The sequence below is a fragment of the Carcharodon carcharias genome, chromosome 10 (assembly GCF_017639515.1).
Source record: "Carcharodon carcharias isolate sCarCar2 chromosome 10, sCarCar2.pri, whole genome shotgun sequence".
Classification (NCBI taxonomy): Eukaryota; Metazoa; Chordata; class Chondrichthyes; order Lamniformes; family Lamnidae; genus Carcharodon; species Carcharodon carcharias.
In genome coordinates this window covers 161,629,755-161,648,030 of record NC_054476.1, presented here as the reverse complement: position 1 = coordinate 161,648,030, position 18,276 = coordinate 161,629,755, and the positions used below count along the sequence as shown (strand labels likewise).

The window sequence follows — 18,276 nt, the reverse complement described above, 5'->3', positions numbered from 1 at the left end:
TCCAAGAGACAACTGACCTTTTTCTCAGCTGGTCTCCCAAGAAATGTGATCAGATAGGCAGAGGATATAAAATAGAGATTAAAGATTTGTTTTTGTTTAAACTGTACCGTTTATTGAGACTTACTCCTCTAATAAAAGCAAATGATTAAAGGATTACTGGTTGCATTTTAAACGTGAAGTGATTGCAAATTAGTTATCCCGATAACATAAACTCCTGTACTGGGAAAAGCAAACGTTACCTAAGGTTATGGTTTGGCATCAAGTGAATATTTAAGGATGAAAACGATACACGAGTGAGTTTTTGCGATTGTTTGATGGGTTTGCAGCGCTGCCGCTTGGCTGTCTGATAAACCCTTGGGTGTCCCCAGCTCGCTGGAGGAAGTGCGCTGTACTTATGCACCAGCTGACCGGGAAACCAGAGCGGATAAGTTGTGAGATCAGCGTGGGCTTTATATAGGGAGCGAAGAGGCAGAGGGGACGGCTAGGCTAGCACAAACTGAGAGCGGAATAGTAGGAGAGGAGCAGATGGGATAAATTAGAAACGAGCGATTCTCCCAGTCTAATGTTAATAGACGTTTCATAATGAACAGGCGAGCCGCGTGATTCGACGCGTTTTCGTCGTTGGAACTGCAGCACCGCAAGCAGAGCTGGAGGAGGCTGAGCCGGCACAGTCAGAGCTCAGTATTTAGTATATCCGAAAGCCCCATCGCTTTACACCCTCATAATTGTGTCCTTGAGCTTCACTTGCACTCAGTACGACGAAGTAATGCAGTCCACCCCATAAAACGCAAATAGCTCTTCCTACCCTAACCTACAGGACAGTTTCTGTTAATTCCTTCACACGATTTGACTTCCAGTGCTACGAGAAGTTAACGATTTCTGATTCGATTTTAACATTTTAAATGGGTTTCTTCTTTGGGATCGAACGCGAAATTAAGGACAGATAGCTTTTTAAAAAATATATATATTCAATTACTAAGTGTCCAGATGACTCTGGACGCTATCTTAAGTGAAGGAAAGGCGGAGATCGCGAGCTGGTGTTCTTGCTATGGCGCGAAGATGACCCCTTACTTCTCAGAAAATGCGGTTATTTCACAGAATGAGATCAACCTCCTGTAAGTACAAAAAACCCTAAATTGGTATTGTTGTACAATATTTCCAACCGTGTATAAAGTGTGCACTGGCTGTGTAGAGTGCCTAGTAACTTATTACATCCACTGTACGCCTTTTTAAAAAATCCACTCTGCTGGGTTATTTACAGCACTGAACTTGTAATTCGACGTGTTCGGTGACACAAATCTGCTGGCTTGGTTTTATCCCACGCTTGCAGCAATTGTTGCCATCATATCGATGTCTTGTCTCTTAAGTAATATATTAAATATTAATGCACTGAGTAATGTTATGAGAGAAATGGAATCTCTTCTCCAAAATGCTGCTTCCCAATTCATGCTGTCCTGAATTTGGATAGAAATTGCACACATGGCATTAATGCCACTTCTTAATTGATCTGCCAGGAAGAGCAGTTGAGTGGTTAAGGACTGGCCCTTCCTTTTCCTAACTAAGTGAGGAAACTTTTTTTTCCTGTCCCCCTCTAAGCCTTTTCCCCTTCCTCCAGTAATCAACTTCATAATCTTCCATGAATATGCCTCTTGTTTTGAAACCACATTAGAAATGAGGTATTCTGAATACTGATCATCTGCAACTAGTCAATATTGAGTAACAAATAGCAAGCATTTCAAGTTATTAAAATTGCCAAAAACTTTTCATAAACAGTTAATTGCTTCAGAAGCTTTTGCTATTTTGTAGGTATTAGCCAATTCTCCAACAGAGAGTAATGGTTAATGGATGTTTGCAGGTTTGTAGTGGAGTTCCCCAGGTGGCCAGTGTTGGGATCCTTGCTTTTTCTGATTATATATTAATGACCTAAACCTTGGTGTACAGGACACAACTTCAAAATTTGCAGATCATAATCTTGGGAAGCATTGTGAACTGAGGAGGAGGATAGTGTGGATCTTCAAAAGGACATAGACAATTTGGTGGAATGGGTGGATTGGTGGAAGATCAAGTTCAATGCGGGGAAAAGTGAGGTGATTCACTTTGGCAGGAAGAACATTGACAGGCAATAATAAATAAAAGGTACAACTCTAAAGGGGTGCCGGTGCAGAAGAACCTGGGTGTACATGTGTATAAGTCATTAAAGTTGGCAGGACAGGTTGAGTGGCTTATAAAGCATACAGTATCCCAGGCTTTCATTAATAGGGATATAGAGTACAAAAACAAGGAGGATTATGTTGAACTTGTATAAGACACTAGTTTGACCTCAGCTGGAATATTGCGCCCAGTTCTGGGCACCACACTTTAGGAAGGAAGTAAAGGCTTTGGATGGAGTGCAGAAAAGATTCACAAGAATGGTTCCTGGGATGAGGGACTTCAGTTATGAAGATAGATTGAAGAAGTTAAGACTGTTTCCTTGGAGAAGAGAAGGCTGAGAGGAGAACTGATATAAGTATTCAAAATCACAAGGGGTCTGGACAGAATAAATAGAGAGAAACTAATCCCACTCATGAAAGGATCGAGAATGAAGATGCACAGATTTAAAGTAATTGGCAAAAGAAGCAAAAACGACATGAGGGACAGTGGAATGCACTGCTTGAGAGTGTGGTGGAGGAAGGTTCAGTTGAGGCATTCAAGGGGAATTAGAATGCTATTTGAAAAGTTACAACTGTGCAGGGTTATGGGGAGAAGGCAGGAGAATGACAATAGATGAAATGCTCATTTGGAGAGCCGGTGCAGATATGATGGGTCGAATGACCTCCTTTGCACTGTAACAGTTCTGTGATTCTGTGAATTTATGCACAGCAAGGTTCCATAAATAATGAAAGACCTCAATGACCACTTAAATTTTTGGTGGCTGAGGGATTAATATGGTCAAGACATTGTGAGAACTTCTAATTGCTTCTTAAAAATATGTTCTAGAATTCTTTAATGTCATTTTTTGTACTGATTGATTCACACTTCAGCTGAAATTCGTCAGACCTTTACCTGTTCCATTTGTAACTTAGATGTGGGCCTTGCCTCAGTGAATCATCTTGCCTCTGAATCAGAAGATTGTGGGTTCAGATGCATAATCTAGACTGACACTTCAGTGTAGTTTGAGGGGCTGCTTTCCTATTGGAACTGCCAGCTTTTGGCACTATTTGAAGAAATACAGGAGAATTTATCCTCTTGTGTCCTGACCAATATTTATTCATCTATCAAATTGTCTGATCATTATCTTGTACTTATTGGGATCTAGCAGGACGCCAATTGGTAGCACTGTTGGTTGCTCGCATGGCAGCAATGACTACGCTTCAAATATTATTTCATTGGCTGTAAAATGTTTTAGGAAAGTGCCTTTCCACTGTCTCACTTGCATGCTCTGACCGTTTTGCTCACTCACTCTGGCTCTCTTGCTCTCCTACTTCAGTTTGCATTGGTAATCTTAATTTCTATAATTTAGTTGCTTTTGTACTACACTCAGACGTGCGTCCATGGCACCTGATGTGCAAATATTGCACATCCAGCTTCCCCCAGAATTAAACTTTCTGCGATTCATGAAGGCCTGGATCTGCTTTATTTAAAAAAAAGTTGGGAGCTGGCACCATAAGCATGACCTTGGGACAATATAAATGCAGCTTTAACTGATGCTAGTTTTACTCTACACCCTGGAAGAAGTCTCGCACCTCAGGTATTTGGTATGCTTTACACTGCTACTCTTGTTGATGGTCACACAAGATTACTTTGCAAAAATGAATTGGTATTCCTGTAAGTCCTCAAGTTCTTTTTGCTTTGAGTCTCCAGTTACTGGCCTTGAATTGTGCCAAAATCTTAAAATGGTAAGCTTTATTTAACCATCTAACTTCTTCCTTAACTTTTTTGAGATTATGAATCCATTTTATTTTTCAGCAACCTGTGACTGATCATCTAGCCCTCTATTAATAATGTTGCAAATCAGAAGTTAGTTGGCATACTACAAGAGGAAACGTTGGTTGTTCTGCATTTGGCAATTTGAGAAGGGCATGCACTTGGAATAAAATTGCTGATGCAGATTGTGTTGAAGGTTTTTAATTATATTGAAAATGGCTAAGAATTTCCTCATTTAGTTCATACATATCTTGGGAAGGATATCAGATAAACAAAGTTGAACAGGAGGCTAGAAGTTAATCTTGTTTGGTAGCTAGTGTTTACTTCTTCATTGTTCCTCTCAGTTTTGTAAATATGCATGTTTGATTTAGCAAGCAAAGGGTTTTATATTGATTTTCACTTAAGCATATTGGCATGCAAGCAATCCTAGTGAAAGTGAATTTTGGAACTATTTGTAGTGCTTAAAGCTAATACGGGTCTGCTGTCTGACCAGTGGTGGAAGCACGACTGTTGTGGTCGAATATATTTTGACTGGTCTCCATTGTTTTTTACACACAACTGGAGAAATTCTGCACAAACTTTACCTACTCCACATCGACACCAGTACCCTGAATGTAAGTGCTTAATTACAAGCACCATTTGTTCATTGAGGTAAATGTCCTTTCAACAGCAGCTTGTGTTCATGTAGTGCTATTAACATAACATATCCCAAGGTGGTACTTGGAAGTGTTATAAAATAAAGTTTGACACTGAGCACACAAGATGTTATTAAAGTAGGTGACTTTAGCTTGGTCAAAGGGGCATGTTTTGAGGAGTCTCTTAAAGGAGGAAAAAGAGATGGAGAGGTTTAAGGAGGGAATTCCATACCTTGGGGCCTAGGTAGCTGAAGGCATGGCCACAAAACGGGAGTGCCCAAAAGGCCAGAATTGGATGAGTACAGAAACCTCATTGTGGAACTGGAAAAAAATGGAGGCAGAGGAACAAAGCCATTGGATGGATTTGACTCAGTTTTTAAACAAAGTTTTTGCGCAAAAAAACTTTGCTCAACTGGAAGCCAGCGTATGTCATCGAGCATTTGGCTGATGGGTGAACATGGCTTAATGGCCGTGGGCAGAAGAGTTTGGATGACCTCAAAGTTTACAAAGGGAAGAACATTGGATGTTGGCAGGAGTGCATTGAAATACTTAAGTCTGAAGGTAACAAAGGCATGGGTGAAGGTTTCAGCAGCTGGTGAGCTGACGCAGGGACAGAGTCAGGAGATTGTTACGGAAGTGGAAAATGAAGTCTTAGTGATAATGTGGATATGTGATCAAAAGCTCGTCTGGGTGTCAAATGTGACATGAGGGCTGCAAACAGTCTGGTTCAACCTCCGAGTATTGCCAGGGTGAGGAATGAAGCTTGTGGTGGGGACAGAGGTCAATGAATGGCTTTGGTAATTGCAGTATTTAATTGGAGGAACTTTCCGCTCATCCAATACTGAATTTCAGACCAACAGTCTGGCAATTTAGCACTTAAGGAGAAGCAGAGAGAGGTGGTGGTGAGATAGAGCTGGGTGTCATCAGCATTTATGTAAGAACTGTTTATGGATGATGTTGCCGAGGGTCGATATGTAGATGAGAAATAGGAGGGTAGATCCTTGGAGACAGCAGATGTAACCTTACAGGAGTAAGTAGAACTGCCATTGTAAATGATACCGTGACTTAAGATTAGATAAGAATGGAACCAGGTGTGTGCAGTCCCACCCAACTGGATGACAATGGGGAGGCATTGGAGAATGATTCAAACCATCATTCAACTGGGTTAAAATCTGCAGACAGGTTGAGAATGCAATAGATTAGGATTTTGGCGAAAAAACTTTGTTTAAAAACTGTGAGCATAATTAATTTAGACTGTAAGGCTATTAGAGTCTGTTTTTAACCATCAGAACTAATTTAATAAAATAGGATTGGAGGCTTATTGCCCTTGCCTGAGTAGTCAGATTATATTTATTCTTCTTTACACAGTTCATGCTGATCTAATTGGCTAGGTGGACCTACTGAGCCAGACAATGTCAATGGACTGAACTAAACAAATTTTCAAGTTAGGTTGAGTGATAAACAAAGAGCCTGCCTTTATATAGAACTGATCACATTCTCATAATGCCCTAAAATTTGTGCTTCAAAGATAATCCAATGGTTGTAGTCATTCATGTTATTTTAGGAACCCTGGCAGCCAAGCTATCCAGAGCAAGGTCCTATGAACAGCAAATGGGAAAATGGTCAGATATTTGGTGGCTTGGTTGAGCAGAGAATGTTAGCTGGGGCATCAGGAAAACACCCTGCTCTTAGGATATTTTACATTTGCCTAAGTCATTAAATAAGGGCTTGATTTAATGTCTTATCTGGCACACAACATTTCCAATAATTGAATGCTTTCTCAATATTGCATTGTGGGCCTCCCTAGATTATTTGCTTATATTCATAATTGGAATTGAATCTCCAACTGTCTGACTTGGAGGCAGGAATGCTTCTGACTCAGAATCAATTAATGTCATTTTGACTAACCTTGTGAAGCAGCAGAATTAACAGTTATCCTATAATTTAGCTGCCTCGCACTTTAGATACTCTAATTCCTCAAGCTAACTTAATTTCATGTTGTCCGTTACATGGAGGAACAACTTCTTCGAGTGGTGTTTGCAGTGCGGTGAAATCCATCCTCTTTATTCTGTGGGACAGACTCCATAGCATTGGGACAACACAAAAACAAGACAAAAACAAAAAAACTGCGGATGCTGGAAATCCAAAACAAAAACAGAATTACCTGGAAAAACTCAGCAGGTCTGGCAGCATCGGCGGAGAAGAAAAGAGTTGACGTTTCGAGTCCTCATGACCCTTCGACAGAACTTGAGTTCGAGTCCAGGAAAGAGCTGAAATATAAGCTGGTTTAAGGTGTGTGTGTGGGGGGCGGAGAGATAGAGAGACAGAGAGGTGGAGGGGGTTGGTGTGGTTGTAGCGACAAACAAGCAGTGATAGAAGCAGAATATCAAAAGATGTCAACAACAATAGTACAATAGAACACATAGGTGTTAAAGATAAAGTTGGTGATATTATCTAAACGAATGTGCTAATTAAGAATGGATGGTAGGGCACTCAAGGTATAGCTCTAGTGGTTTTTTTTTTTATTTTATATAATGGAAATAGGTGGGAAAAGGAAAATCTTTATAATTTATTGGGAAAAAAAAAGAGAAGGGGGAAACAGAAAGGGGGTGAGGATGGGGGAGGGGACTCACGACCTAAAGTTGTTGAATTCAATATTCAGTCCGGAAGGCTGTAAAGTCCCTAGTCGGAAGATGAGGTGTTGTTCCTCCAGTTTGCGTTGGGCTTCACTGGAACAATGCAGCAAGCCAAGGACAGACATGTGGGCAAGAGAGCAGGGTGGAGTGTTAAAATGGCAAGCGACAGGGAGGTTTGGGTCATTCTTGCGGACAGACCGCAGGTGTTCTGCAAAGCGGTCGCCCAGTTTACGTTTGGTCTCTCCAATGTAGAGGAGACCACATTGGGAGCAACGAATGCAGTAGACTAAGTTGGGGGAAATGCAAGTGAAATGCTGCTTCACTTGAAAGGAGTGTTTGGGTCCTTGGACGGTGAGGAGAGAGGAAGTGAAGGGGCAGGTGTTGCATCTTTTGCGTGGGCAAGGGGTTGTGCCATAGGAGGGGGTTGAGGAGGAGGGGGTGTTGGAGGAGTGGACCAGGGTGTCCCGGAGGGAGCGATCCCTACGGAATGCCGATAAGGGGGGTGAAGGGAAGATGTGTTTGGTAGTGGCATCATGCTGGAGTTGGCGGAAATGGCGGAGGATGATCCTTTGAATGCGGAGGCTGGTGGGGTGATAAGTGAGGACAAGGGGGACCCTATCATGTTTCTGGGAGGGAGGAGAAGGAGTGAGGGCGGATGCGCGGGAGATGGGCCGGACACGGTTGAGGGCCCTGTCAACGACCGTGGGTGGAAAACCTCGGTTAAGGAAGAAGGAGGACATGTCAGAGGAACTGTTTTTGAATGTAGCATCATCGGAACAGATGCGACGGAGGCGAAGGAACTGAGAGAATGGGATGGAGTCCTTACAGGAAGTGGGGTGTGAGGAGCTGTAGTCGAGATAGCTGTGGGTGTCGGTGGGTTTGTAATGGATATTGGTGGACAGTCTATCACCAGAGATTGAGACAGAGAGGTCAAGGAAGGGAAGGGTAGTGTCAGAGATGGACCACGTGAAAATGATGGAGGGGTGGAGATTGGAAGCAAAATTAATAAATTTTTCCAAGTCCTGACGAGAGCATGAAGCAGCACCGAAATAATCATCGATGTACCGGAGAAAGAGTTGTGGAAGGGGGCCGGAGTAGGACTGCAAAAAGGAATGTTCCACATACCCCATAAAGAGACCCAAACACTCCTTTCAAGTGAAGCAGCATTTCACTTGCATTTCCCCCAACTTAGTCTACTGCATTCGTTGCTCCCAATGTGGTCTCCTCTACATTGGAGAGACCAAACGTAAACTGGGCGACCGCTTTGCAGAACACCTGCGGTCTGTCCGCAAGAATGACCCAAACCTCCCTGTCGCTTGCCATTTTAACACTCCACCCTGCTCTCTTGCCCACATGTCTGTCCTTGGCTTGCTGCATTGTTCCAGTGAAGCCCAACGCAAACTGGAGGAACAACACCTCATCTTCCGACTAGGGACTTTACAGCCTTCCGGACTGAATATTGAATTCAACAACTTTAGGTCGTGAGTCCCCTCCCCCATCCTCACCCCCTTTCTGTTTCCCCCTTCTCTTTTTTTTTTTCCCAATAAATTATAAAGATTTTCCTTTTCCCACCTATTTCCATTATATAAAATAAAAAAAAAACCACTAGAGCTATACCTTGAGTGCCCTACCATCCATTCTTAATTAGCACATTCGTTTAGATAATATCACCAACTTTATCTTTAACACCTATGTGTTCTATTGTACTATTGTTGTTGACATCTTTTGATATTCTGCTTCTATCACTGCTTGTTTGTCGCTACAACCACACCAACCCCCTCCACCTCTCTGTCTCTCTATCTCTCCGCCCCCCACACACACACCTTAAACCAGCTTATATTTCAGCTCTTTCCTGGACTCGAACTCAAGTTCTGTCGAAGGGTCATGAGGACTCGAAACGTCAGCACAAAAACAAGACTGCAGTCTGTGAATTCATTTTCTGGACACTAGACAAACTCAGTGGCTGAAGAAGGTCCATGCAGACGACAAAGGGAAAACCTGTTACTGGCTTGTTGGTATACTCACACCATCTTACTAGTTCTGTGGCAACCGTGGCATTACTCTTTTTAGTGCTGCTTTCTCATTTAAAGTGAGTTGCTAGCGATATAAAGCTTTCAAACTGTGGTGGGTTTCGTGCAGGAATCTGTAATCTTGGATTTGCAATGATTGGAAGATCAGTTTTTCGAGTTGAATTCTTTCTTAGCAAATTCAACATGCTTACTTGAGATTACTACCCATTGTGTAAGACTCAGGAAATGAGTTGTGCTGGCAATGCTGCTAAGTGTCATCTAAAAGGTATTTTAGATCCTAAAGGTATTGGAATCTGCATAAGTAGCAGCACTCTTATTTATCTTGCAGTGAGGATGCCATAGTGCCATATGTGCAAAAGGAATAAGCACCTTTCATTGCCAAAGGAAGAAGCTTCATTAGTTTCATGGAGTTCTATGTTTGATACATACAAACTGAAGCTCCCGCAGTGGTAAAATAAATAAAGTAGCACAACTCCATGGAGACTTCCACCTGAGAGGCAGTTTTATCCAGTTTCTTGCAAGTGGCAGTGAACAACAATGCAGCAGTGCAAATAATGGTGCAGTTACCATTTGTTTTCCAGTTGGAGGCAGCCTGAACATGCTGCCTGTCCATAAAGGCTATTGATGTGGTTTTCCAGTTGCCAGGCAGGCATCAGAAAAGATCAGATGAGTCAGAAATGAAATCCCAAATAAATGACCTTCTTGTATGCACAGCTTTTTCAGCTTGAAAGAGTTTGCCCCATAGTATAAATGAGTCAGATGCCATGGATTCATAGTGGAAGCAGTTCAGACAGTTACCGAACCACTACTTGCATACAGACCCAAAATAAATCACTTAATTTTCTCCTTGACCATAATATTTTCTGTAAATGCATGGTTGAGATTTTTGTACATGTGACTGAAAATGAATTAAGCTTAATTGCTGGACTGTTGACTGATCCTGATTCTAAATTAGCTTTATAGGTAAATTCTTAAGCCAGCAATCAATATACATTTTAATATCACCAAAATATTGAGATCTTGTATAAATTGTTCCTGTTTCACCACACGATTTGCACTTCTTTCCCCAAACTACATTTTTTCTCTTCATTTTGGTAATATCCATAGTTCTTGGGTAACGGTGCATTACCTACTGCTGCTGTGGAGCCTTTAACATTTATACTATACACTTTTTATTTCTGTGCACAAGATTTACTACATTGAGACACTGCTGCCATGAGTTGTGCAGCTGTTCCATTTGTATATCTCCAAGTATTCGTAGTAAAGCTTTTGGTTGCTAAAGGCTCAATTGGAAATACTTTATTTCTAGTGGTTATTTTACACTCCTTGCTTTCACTACTGACATTAAACCAAATATACATTTTGTCTGAGTGGAGCTGAGCCAATATCTTCCTTAACCAGGAGAAGCTGGACCTCCACAGTTATTTTTAGTGCATTCTAACATTCTTTCATTTTTTTTCTCTAGAACATAATCAAGTTTAATTGACTTATAACAGAATCGCCAATTGTTACAACAATTTATGTAAAAACACAAGACAGCAATACTAACCCAAAAACAACAGTTTCCATAATTGTTACAGCTGTGGAAAGATCATTTGTACAATGTTGTAACCGCCTAGCTAACTGATAAAATAAGAGAAAAGGGAACCAGTCTCCTGTTTACTTTAAGCATACAATTAGCTATGTTCACAGTTCTTTTTGTTAACTCACTTGCAAAAAGCAATAAGAATTGCAGTAACCAAGAAAAGGCACTGGGGACATTGCACGTTTAGGAACCCTGAATTATAAAATAGTTAAAGCATAGAAGGAGGCCTTTCAGCTGATTGTGCCTGTGCCAGCTCCCTGCAGAAACAACTCCATTCCACTCTCTGTAATTTTCTGCAGTTTTTATCTCATCAAATGCTTTTCCAATTTCTTTCTGAAAGCCCCAATTGAATCTGCCTCCACCTCACTCAAAAGGTGGTCTTGACCACTTGCTGCACAAAAATGTTTTTACTAATTTCACTTTTTTTTTCAATTTATTCTTTCACGGGATGTGGGCATCACTGTCTGGACTAGCATTTATTGCCCACCCCTAATTGCCCTTGAGAAGATGGTGGTGAGCTGCTGCCTTGAACCACTGCAGTCCATGTGATATAGGTACACTCACAGTGCTTTTAGCAAGGGAGTTCCATGATCTTGATCCAACGTCAGTGAAGGAACAGCGATATAGTTCCAAGCCAGGAGAGTAAGTGGTTTGGAGGGGAACTTGCAGGTGGTTGTGTTCCCATGCATCTGCTGCCCTTGTCCTTCTAGATGGTGGAGGTCCCAGGTTTGGAAGGTGGAGTCGAAGGATCCTTGTTGAGTTGCTGCATTGTTTCTCGTAGATGGTGCATACTGCTGCCACTGTGTATCAGTGCTGGAAGGAGTGAATGTTTAAGGTGATGGACAGGGGTGCTAATGGTGGAGGGAGTGAATGCTTAAGCAGGTGGATGGAGTGCCAGTCAAGTGTGCCGTGTTGTCCTGGATGGTGTCAAAGTTCTTAAGTGTTGTCGGAGCTGCACTCTTCCAGGCAAGTGGAGAGTAGTCCATCACACTCCTGACTTGTCCCATGTAGATGGTGGACAGGCTTTGGGGAGTCAGAAGGTGAGTTACTCACTGCAGAATTCCCAGCCTCTGACTTGCTTTTGTGGCCACAGTATTTATATGGCTGATCCAGTTCATTTCTGTTGAATGGTAACCTCCAGGATTTTGATAGTGGGAGATTCAGTGATGGTAATTGAATGCCATGGGGAGATGGTTAGATTCTGTCTTGTTGGAGATGGTCATTGCCTGGCACTTGTTTGGTGAATGTTGTTTGTCACTCATCAGCCCAAATTTGAATGAATGTTGTGCACTCATCAGTGAGCATCCCCACTTTTGACCTTATAATGGAGGGATGGTTATTGATGAAGCAGCTGAAGGTGGTTGGCCAAGGACACTACCTTGGGGAACTCCTGCAGTGGTGGCCTGGGGATTGAGATGATTGACCTCCAACAAGGACAGCCATCTTCCTTTTGTGCTGGGTATGACTCTTAATCTCAAGTTGCCCCTCCAACTCCCATTGACTTCAGTTTTGCTAGGGTTCCTTGACACCACACATCAAATGCTGCCTTGATGTCGAGGGCAGTCACTTTCACTTCGCCTCTGGAGTTTAGCTCTTTTGTCCATGTTTGGACCAAGGCTTTAATGAAGTCAGGAGCTGAGTGACCCTGGCAGAACCCAAACGGAGTGCCAGTGAGCATTTATTGCTGAGTAAGTACCATTTGATATCACTGTTGATGACTCTTTCCATCAACTTTGCTGGCGATTGAGAGTAGACTAATGTGATGGTAATTGGTTGAGTTGGATTTGTCCTGTTTTTAATGGACAGGGCACACCTAGGCAATTTTCCACTTTGTTGGGGAGATGCCAGTGTTGTGGCTGTGCTGAAACAGCATGGCTAGGGGCACGGCTAGTTCTGGACCACAAATCTTCAGTACTGTTGCCGGAATGTTGCCAGGGCCCATAGCCTTTTGCAGTATCTAGTGCCTTCAGCCATTTCTTAATATCAGGTGGAGTGAACCGAATTGGCTGAAGACTGGTGTCTGTGATGCAGAGGACCTCCTGCAGGAGGCCAAGCTGGATCATCCACTAGGCACTTTCAACTTCCAGCCAAAGATGGTTGTAAATGCTTCGGCATTGCCTTTTGCACTCAGTGCTGGGCTCCCCTCTCGTTGAGAGTGGGGATATTTATGGAGCCTAATTGTCCATAACCGTTCTCGACTGGATATGGCAGGACCGCAGGACTTTGATCTGACCCGCTGGTTGTAGGGTTGCTTAGCTCTATCTATCACATGCTGCTTCTGCTCTTTGGCACGCTAGTAGTCCTGTGTTGTAGCTTCGTCAAGTTGATGCCTCATTTTTAGGTTTGCTGGTGCTTATCATAGAATCACAGAATTTTTACAGTGCAGATGGAGGCCATTCAGCCCATCATGGCTGCACTGGCTTCTTGAATGAGGAGCTCACTTAGTGCCTTCTCCCCATAATCCTGCACATTGTTTCTTTTCAAATAACGGTCTAATTCCCTTTCGAATGCCTCAATTTAACCTACCTCCACCACACTCTCCAGCAGTGCATTCCAGACCTTAACCACTTGCTGTGTGAAAAAGTTTTTTTCTCATGTCAGTTTTGCTTCTTTTGCCAATTACTTTTTATCTGTGCCTTGTGTTCTTGATCCTTTCACCAGTGGAAACAGTTTCTCCCTATTTATCCTGTCCAGACCCCTCATGATTTTGAATACCTCTATCAGATCTCCTTTAAGCCTTCTTTTCTCCAAGGAAAACTGTCCTACTTCTCCACTCTACCTTCATAACTGAAATTCCTCATCCCTGAAACCACTCTTGTGAATCTTTTCTGCACTCCAGTACCTTCAGATCATTCCTAAAGTGTGGCACCCAGATCTGGATGCAGTACTCCAGCTGAGGCCAAACTAGGGACTTATACAAATTCCACATAACCTCCTTGCTCTTGTACTTTATGCTCCTATTAATAAAGCTTAACGTACTGTACACTTTTTAAACTGTGCTCTCAATCTGTCCTGCCACCTTCAATGACTTATGCATATATACACCCAAGTCCCTCTGCTCCTGCAGCCCCTTTAGAGTTGTACCCTTTTTTTGTGTCTTTGTTCTTCCTCCCAAAATGAATTACTTCACATTTCTCCCCATTGAACTTCATTTACCATTTGTCCACCCACTCCACTGACTAGTCTACGTACTTTTGAAGTTCTACACTATCCTCTTCACAGTTCACAACGCTTCCAAGTTTAGTATCATCTGCAAATTTTGAAGTTGTGCCCTGTACACCAAGGTCTAGGTCATTAACATTTATGAGGAAAAGCAAAGATCCAAACACTGACCCCAGGGGAACTCCACTACAAACCTTCCTCCAGCTTGAAAAACATCCATTAACCACTACTCACTGTTTCCTGTCACTCAGCCAATTTCATAACCATGTTGCTACTTTCTCTTTTATTCCATGAGCTATAACTTTGCTCATAAGTCTGTTGTGTGGCATTGTATTGAATGCCTTTTGGAAGTCCATGTACACCACATCAACAGAATTGCCCTCATTAACCCTCTCTGTTACCTCTTCAAAAAGCTCCAGCAAGTTAGTTAAACCCAATTTTCCCTTAAGAAATTCATGCTGGCTTTCCTAATTAACCTACGTTTGTCGATGTGTCTATTCATTTTGTCCATAAATATTGTTTCTAGTAACTTCTCCACCACCAAAATTAAACTGACAGGCCTGCAGTTTCTGGGCTTATCTCTACACCCCTTTTTTGAACAAGGGAGTAACGTTTGCAATTCTCTAGTCCTCTGGCACCACCCCTGAGTCTAAGAAAACAGATGCAAAGTATTTATTTGATACCTCAGCTATACCCACTGCTTCCGTGTGTAAATCCCCCTTTTTGGTCTCTAATCAGCCCTACTCCTCCTCTAACCACAGTTATACTATTTATATACCTATAGAAGACATTGGGGTTCCATTTTTATGTTAGCTGCCAGTCTGTCTTCATATTTCCTCTTTGCTTCTCGTATTTGCTTTTTTTACCTCCCTCTGAACCTTCTATATTCTGTGTGGTTCTCAATTGTATTTTCTACCTTATATCTGTCATAAGCATACATTTGCTTCCTTATCTGAATTTCTAATTCCCTTTTGTCATCCAGGGAGGTCTGGATTTGTTTGCCCTACCTTTCCTTTTCAAGGAAATATAACTTGTCTGTGCCTGAATTACCTCTTCCTTGAAGGTAATCCAATGTTGAGCTACCATTTTTCCTGCCAACCTTTGACTCCAATTTATTTGGGCCAGACCCATTCTTACCCCATTGAACCATTGAAGTTGGCTTCCCGCACTTAATTATTTTTACTCTGAATTGTTCTTTGTCCTTTGTCATAGCTAGCCTAGACCTTATGATACAATGATCACTATATACTGGCATGTCCTCCTGCACTCTTCATTGAACCAGGGTTGATCCTCTGGCTTGATGGTAATTGTAGAGTGGGGGATATACTAGGCTAAGAGGTTACAGATTGTGGTTGAAAACAATTCTGTTGCTGTTGTTGGCCCATAGTGCCTCCTGGATGCTCAGTTTGAAGTTGCTAAACCTGATTGAAATCTACCCCATTTAGCACGGTGGTAGTGCCACACAACATGATCAATGTGAAGACGGAACTTCATCTCCACAAGTACTGTGTGGTGGTCAGTCCTGCCAATGTTTTCATGGGTAGGTGCACCTCCAATAGGTAGATTGGAGACAACAAAGTCAAATAGATTTTTCCCTCCTGTTGGTGTTCTCACCACCTGCTACAGACTCAGTCTAGAACTATGCCCTTTAGGGCCCTGACGGTTGTGGTGATTATCAAGCCCCCCATCCAGAGTACATTCTATGCCCTTGCCACTCAGTGCTTCTCCCAAGTGGTGTTCAACATGGAGACGTACTGATTCTTCAGCTGAGATGGGGGTGTGGTGTTGGGGGGCAGTCGGTGGTAATCAATAGGAGGTTTCCTTGCCCATGCCTGAGCTGATGCCATGAGATTTCATGTAGTCCAGAGTCAATGTTGAGAAATCCTGGGGCAACTCTCTCCCAACTGTATACCATTGTACCACCGCCTCTGATGGGTTTGTCCTGCCAGTGGGACAGGGATGGTGATGATGCTGTCTCGGACATAGTCATACTCATGGAATCATACCTTACAGACCGTGTCAGGTTGTTGCTTGTCTGGTCTGTGGGACAGCTCTCCTAATTTGGGTACAAGCGCCCTGATGTTAGTAAGGAGGATTTTGCAGCATTGACAAGGCTGGGTGTGCCGTTGTCGTTTCTGGTACTTAGGTGGATGCTCGGTGGTCTGTCCAGTTTCATTCCTTTTTGACTTTTCTGTAGTGGTTTGATACAACTGAGTGACTTGCTAGGCCATTTCAGAGGGCACTTAAAAGTCAGCCACATTGCTGTGTGTCTGGAGTCATGTATGGGCCAGACCATGTTAGGACGGCAGATTTCCTTCCCTAAAGGGCATTAGTTTATCAGGTGGGTTTTTACAGCAATCGATGATAGTTTCATGGTCATCATTACTAAGACTAACTTTTAATTCCATATTTATTAATTGAATTTAAATTCCACCAGCTGCTGTGGTGCTCAGAGCCTGGGCCTCTGGATTGCTACTCCAGTAAGACTGTGGCCACTGACACCATGCCTCATGTTTTATTGATGTCCTCTAGTTCTCGACCCTTTTGCCAATTGGAACAGTTTCTCTCTATCTAATCTACCTGGACCCTTCGAGATTTTGAACCTCTATCAAATCGCCTCTCAACCTTCTCTAAGAAGAACAACCCCAGCTTCTGCAATCTATCCACTTAACTGAAGGTCCCTCATTCCTGAAACCATCCTTATAAATCTTTTCTAGCCTTCACATCTTTCTAAAATGCAGTGTCTAGAACTGGACACAGCACTGCAGTTGAGGCTGACAGAGTTTCATGAAGGTGCAAAATGACTTTCTTGCTTTTGTACCTCTTTTTGTAAAGCCCAGAACACTGTGTGCCCTTTTAACCACTTTCTCAACCTGCCCTGCAGGTTTGAAACTGACTTAGAAATACTTATTCTGGTTACAGTTTTTAAATGTTTTTTTGAAACATTTGTTGCATTTTAGTAACATATATCTAGTTCGAACATCTATTTCAAACCAAAGTTCATTTGTAGTGAGGAATGCAGCTCACCATGCTGGTAAGCGATGGAAATGACTTGCATCACAGAAGCAGTTTACTATATAAACATACTTAAAAATATAGACATTGTGAATTATGGAGAAATACCCCTTTATGTTGATGAATCATTTTTGTTTGGTGCTATTTCAGGTATAAATATTCATATGAGGAATCAAAAACAAAATTAATTAATGCAAGGGGAATGGAAGCCATTATAAAAATGATGAAAATAACAATTCTTTTTATAATATCTGTGATTTTAGTGTGTGTTCACAAACTGTAACAATCTGGATTTTTCAAAAATTTTAAGTGTTCTGGATAAACAAATTATTAGGCCATTCAATTGAGTAAGAAAGCGAAAACCGAGCTTTTGAACTTCAATGCCAAAATAATCAAAACCAGACTCTGCACTTTGTTTTGCAGGGCCTAGATTTCAACTTTCCACACAAACTTTCTGTATTGGAGTTGTGATGGGCAAATAGTGTATCTGGAATTGTCTGAACTAATTTGTTTTGTAGAATTATAAATATAAATACTCTAGTACAAATTGTAGATCACGGACTCTTTTTTGTGGCAGAATCAGGACTGCAGTACCAAGCTTAGCCAGTGCTTTGAAGGTTTGCCAGTTTCTGAACTGGGAGTAGCATATCCTGTAATGTTGCCTCATCGGGATCCTGGAAAATTGTAATGGTGGAAAGAGATTAATGATTTTAACCTAAACTGGAGGGAACTATGATTGTATCAGAAAAATGTCCAAGTCTCTTTTCATTATTGTTCCTGGTCCAAGTTACCCTGCAGGTTTGAGGCTTTTTCTATGAGTGACCAGTTGAGGAACATGTAGAGCACAGCTTGACAACTATAAAATTCTGGAGATAGCTTCCTATATATAGTCAGTCTGGCCTTGATGGACATTGTTAGCAAGCTGACCTGAATTCCCTTCTGTGCTGAATGGTATGAGGTTTGAAATTTTAGCCATGCTGCTTGCATGTAAATGGCCTATACAGTTGGCAATAGTTAAATAGGGCACGATAAACCGGAGCATGTGCTATAAAAAGCTGTGTCCCTATGTGCAAGTTACTAAAATAACCACTGTTTAAGGAGTGATGCTGTTTGCTTCTGCTCAGCTAATGTGAAACTTTCATACCCACTGCAATGTCCTAGATGATTAGTTTCAACTATATTAGCTCTGGGCACACATTGGACATAGAATTTCTTGGTAGTGAAGGATAGGTTATTTCTTTCAAAACCTGTACTAGTAGTGTTGCCATTCTTTACCCTCTTGCATAAATGTCCTAATGTATCATGTTACT

At 42.0% G+C, this 18,276-nt stretch overlaps 1 protein-coding gene across 4 annotated transcripts in view; it reads left to right on the top strand.

The window, feature by feature from the left end:
* Positions 1 to 18,276, top strand: part of ssh2a (slingshot protein phosphatase 2a) — a 178,571-nt gene that overhangs the window by 93,458 nt on the left and 66,837 nt on the right. For 2 of the 4 annotated variants that reach the window (XM_041198098.1, XM_041198097.1), the window contains exon 1: positions 155 to 1,115. The exons of the other annotated variants lie outside the window; for them this stretch is intronic. In XM_041198098.1, coding sequence (XP_041054032.1) covers positions 988 to 1,115 — 128 coding nt within the window. In that variant the 5' untranslated portion in view covers positions 155 to 987. Of the gene's footprint in view, positions 1 to 154; positions 1,116 to 18,276 lie in introns of those variants that run through there. 4 annotated transcript variants of the gene reach the window in all.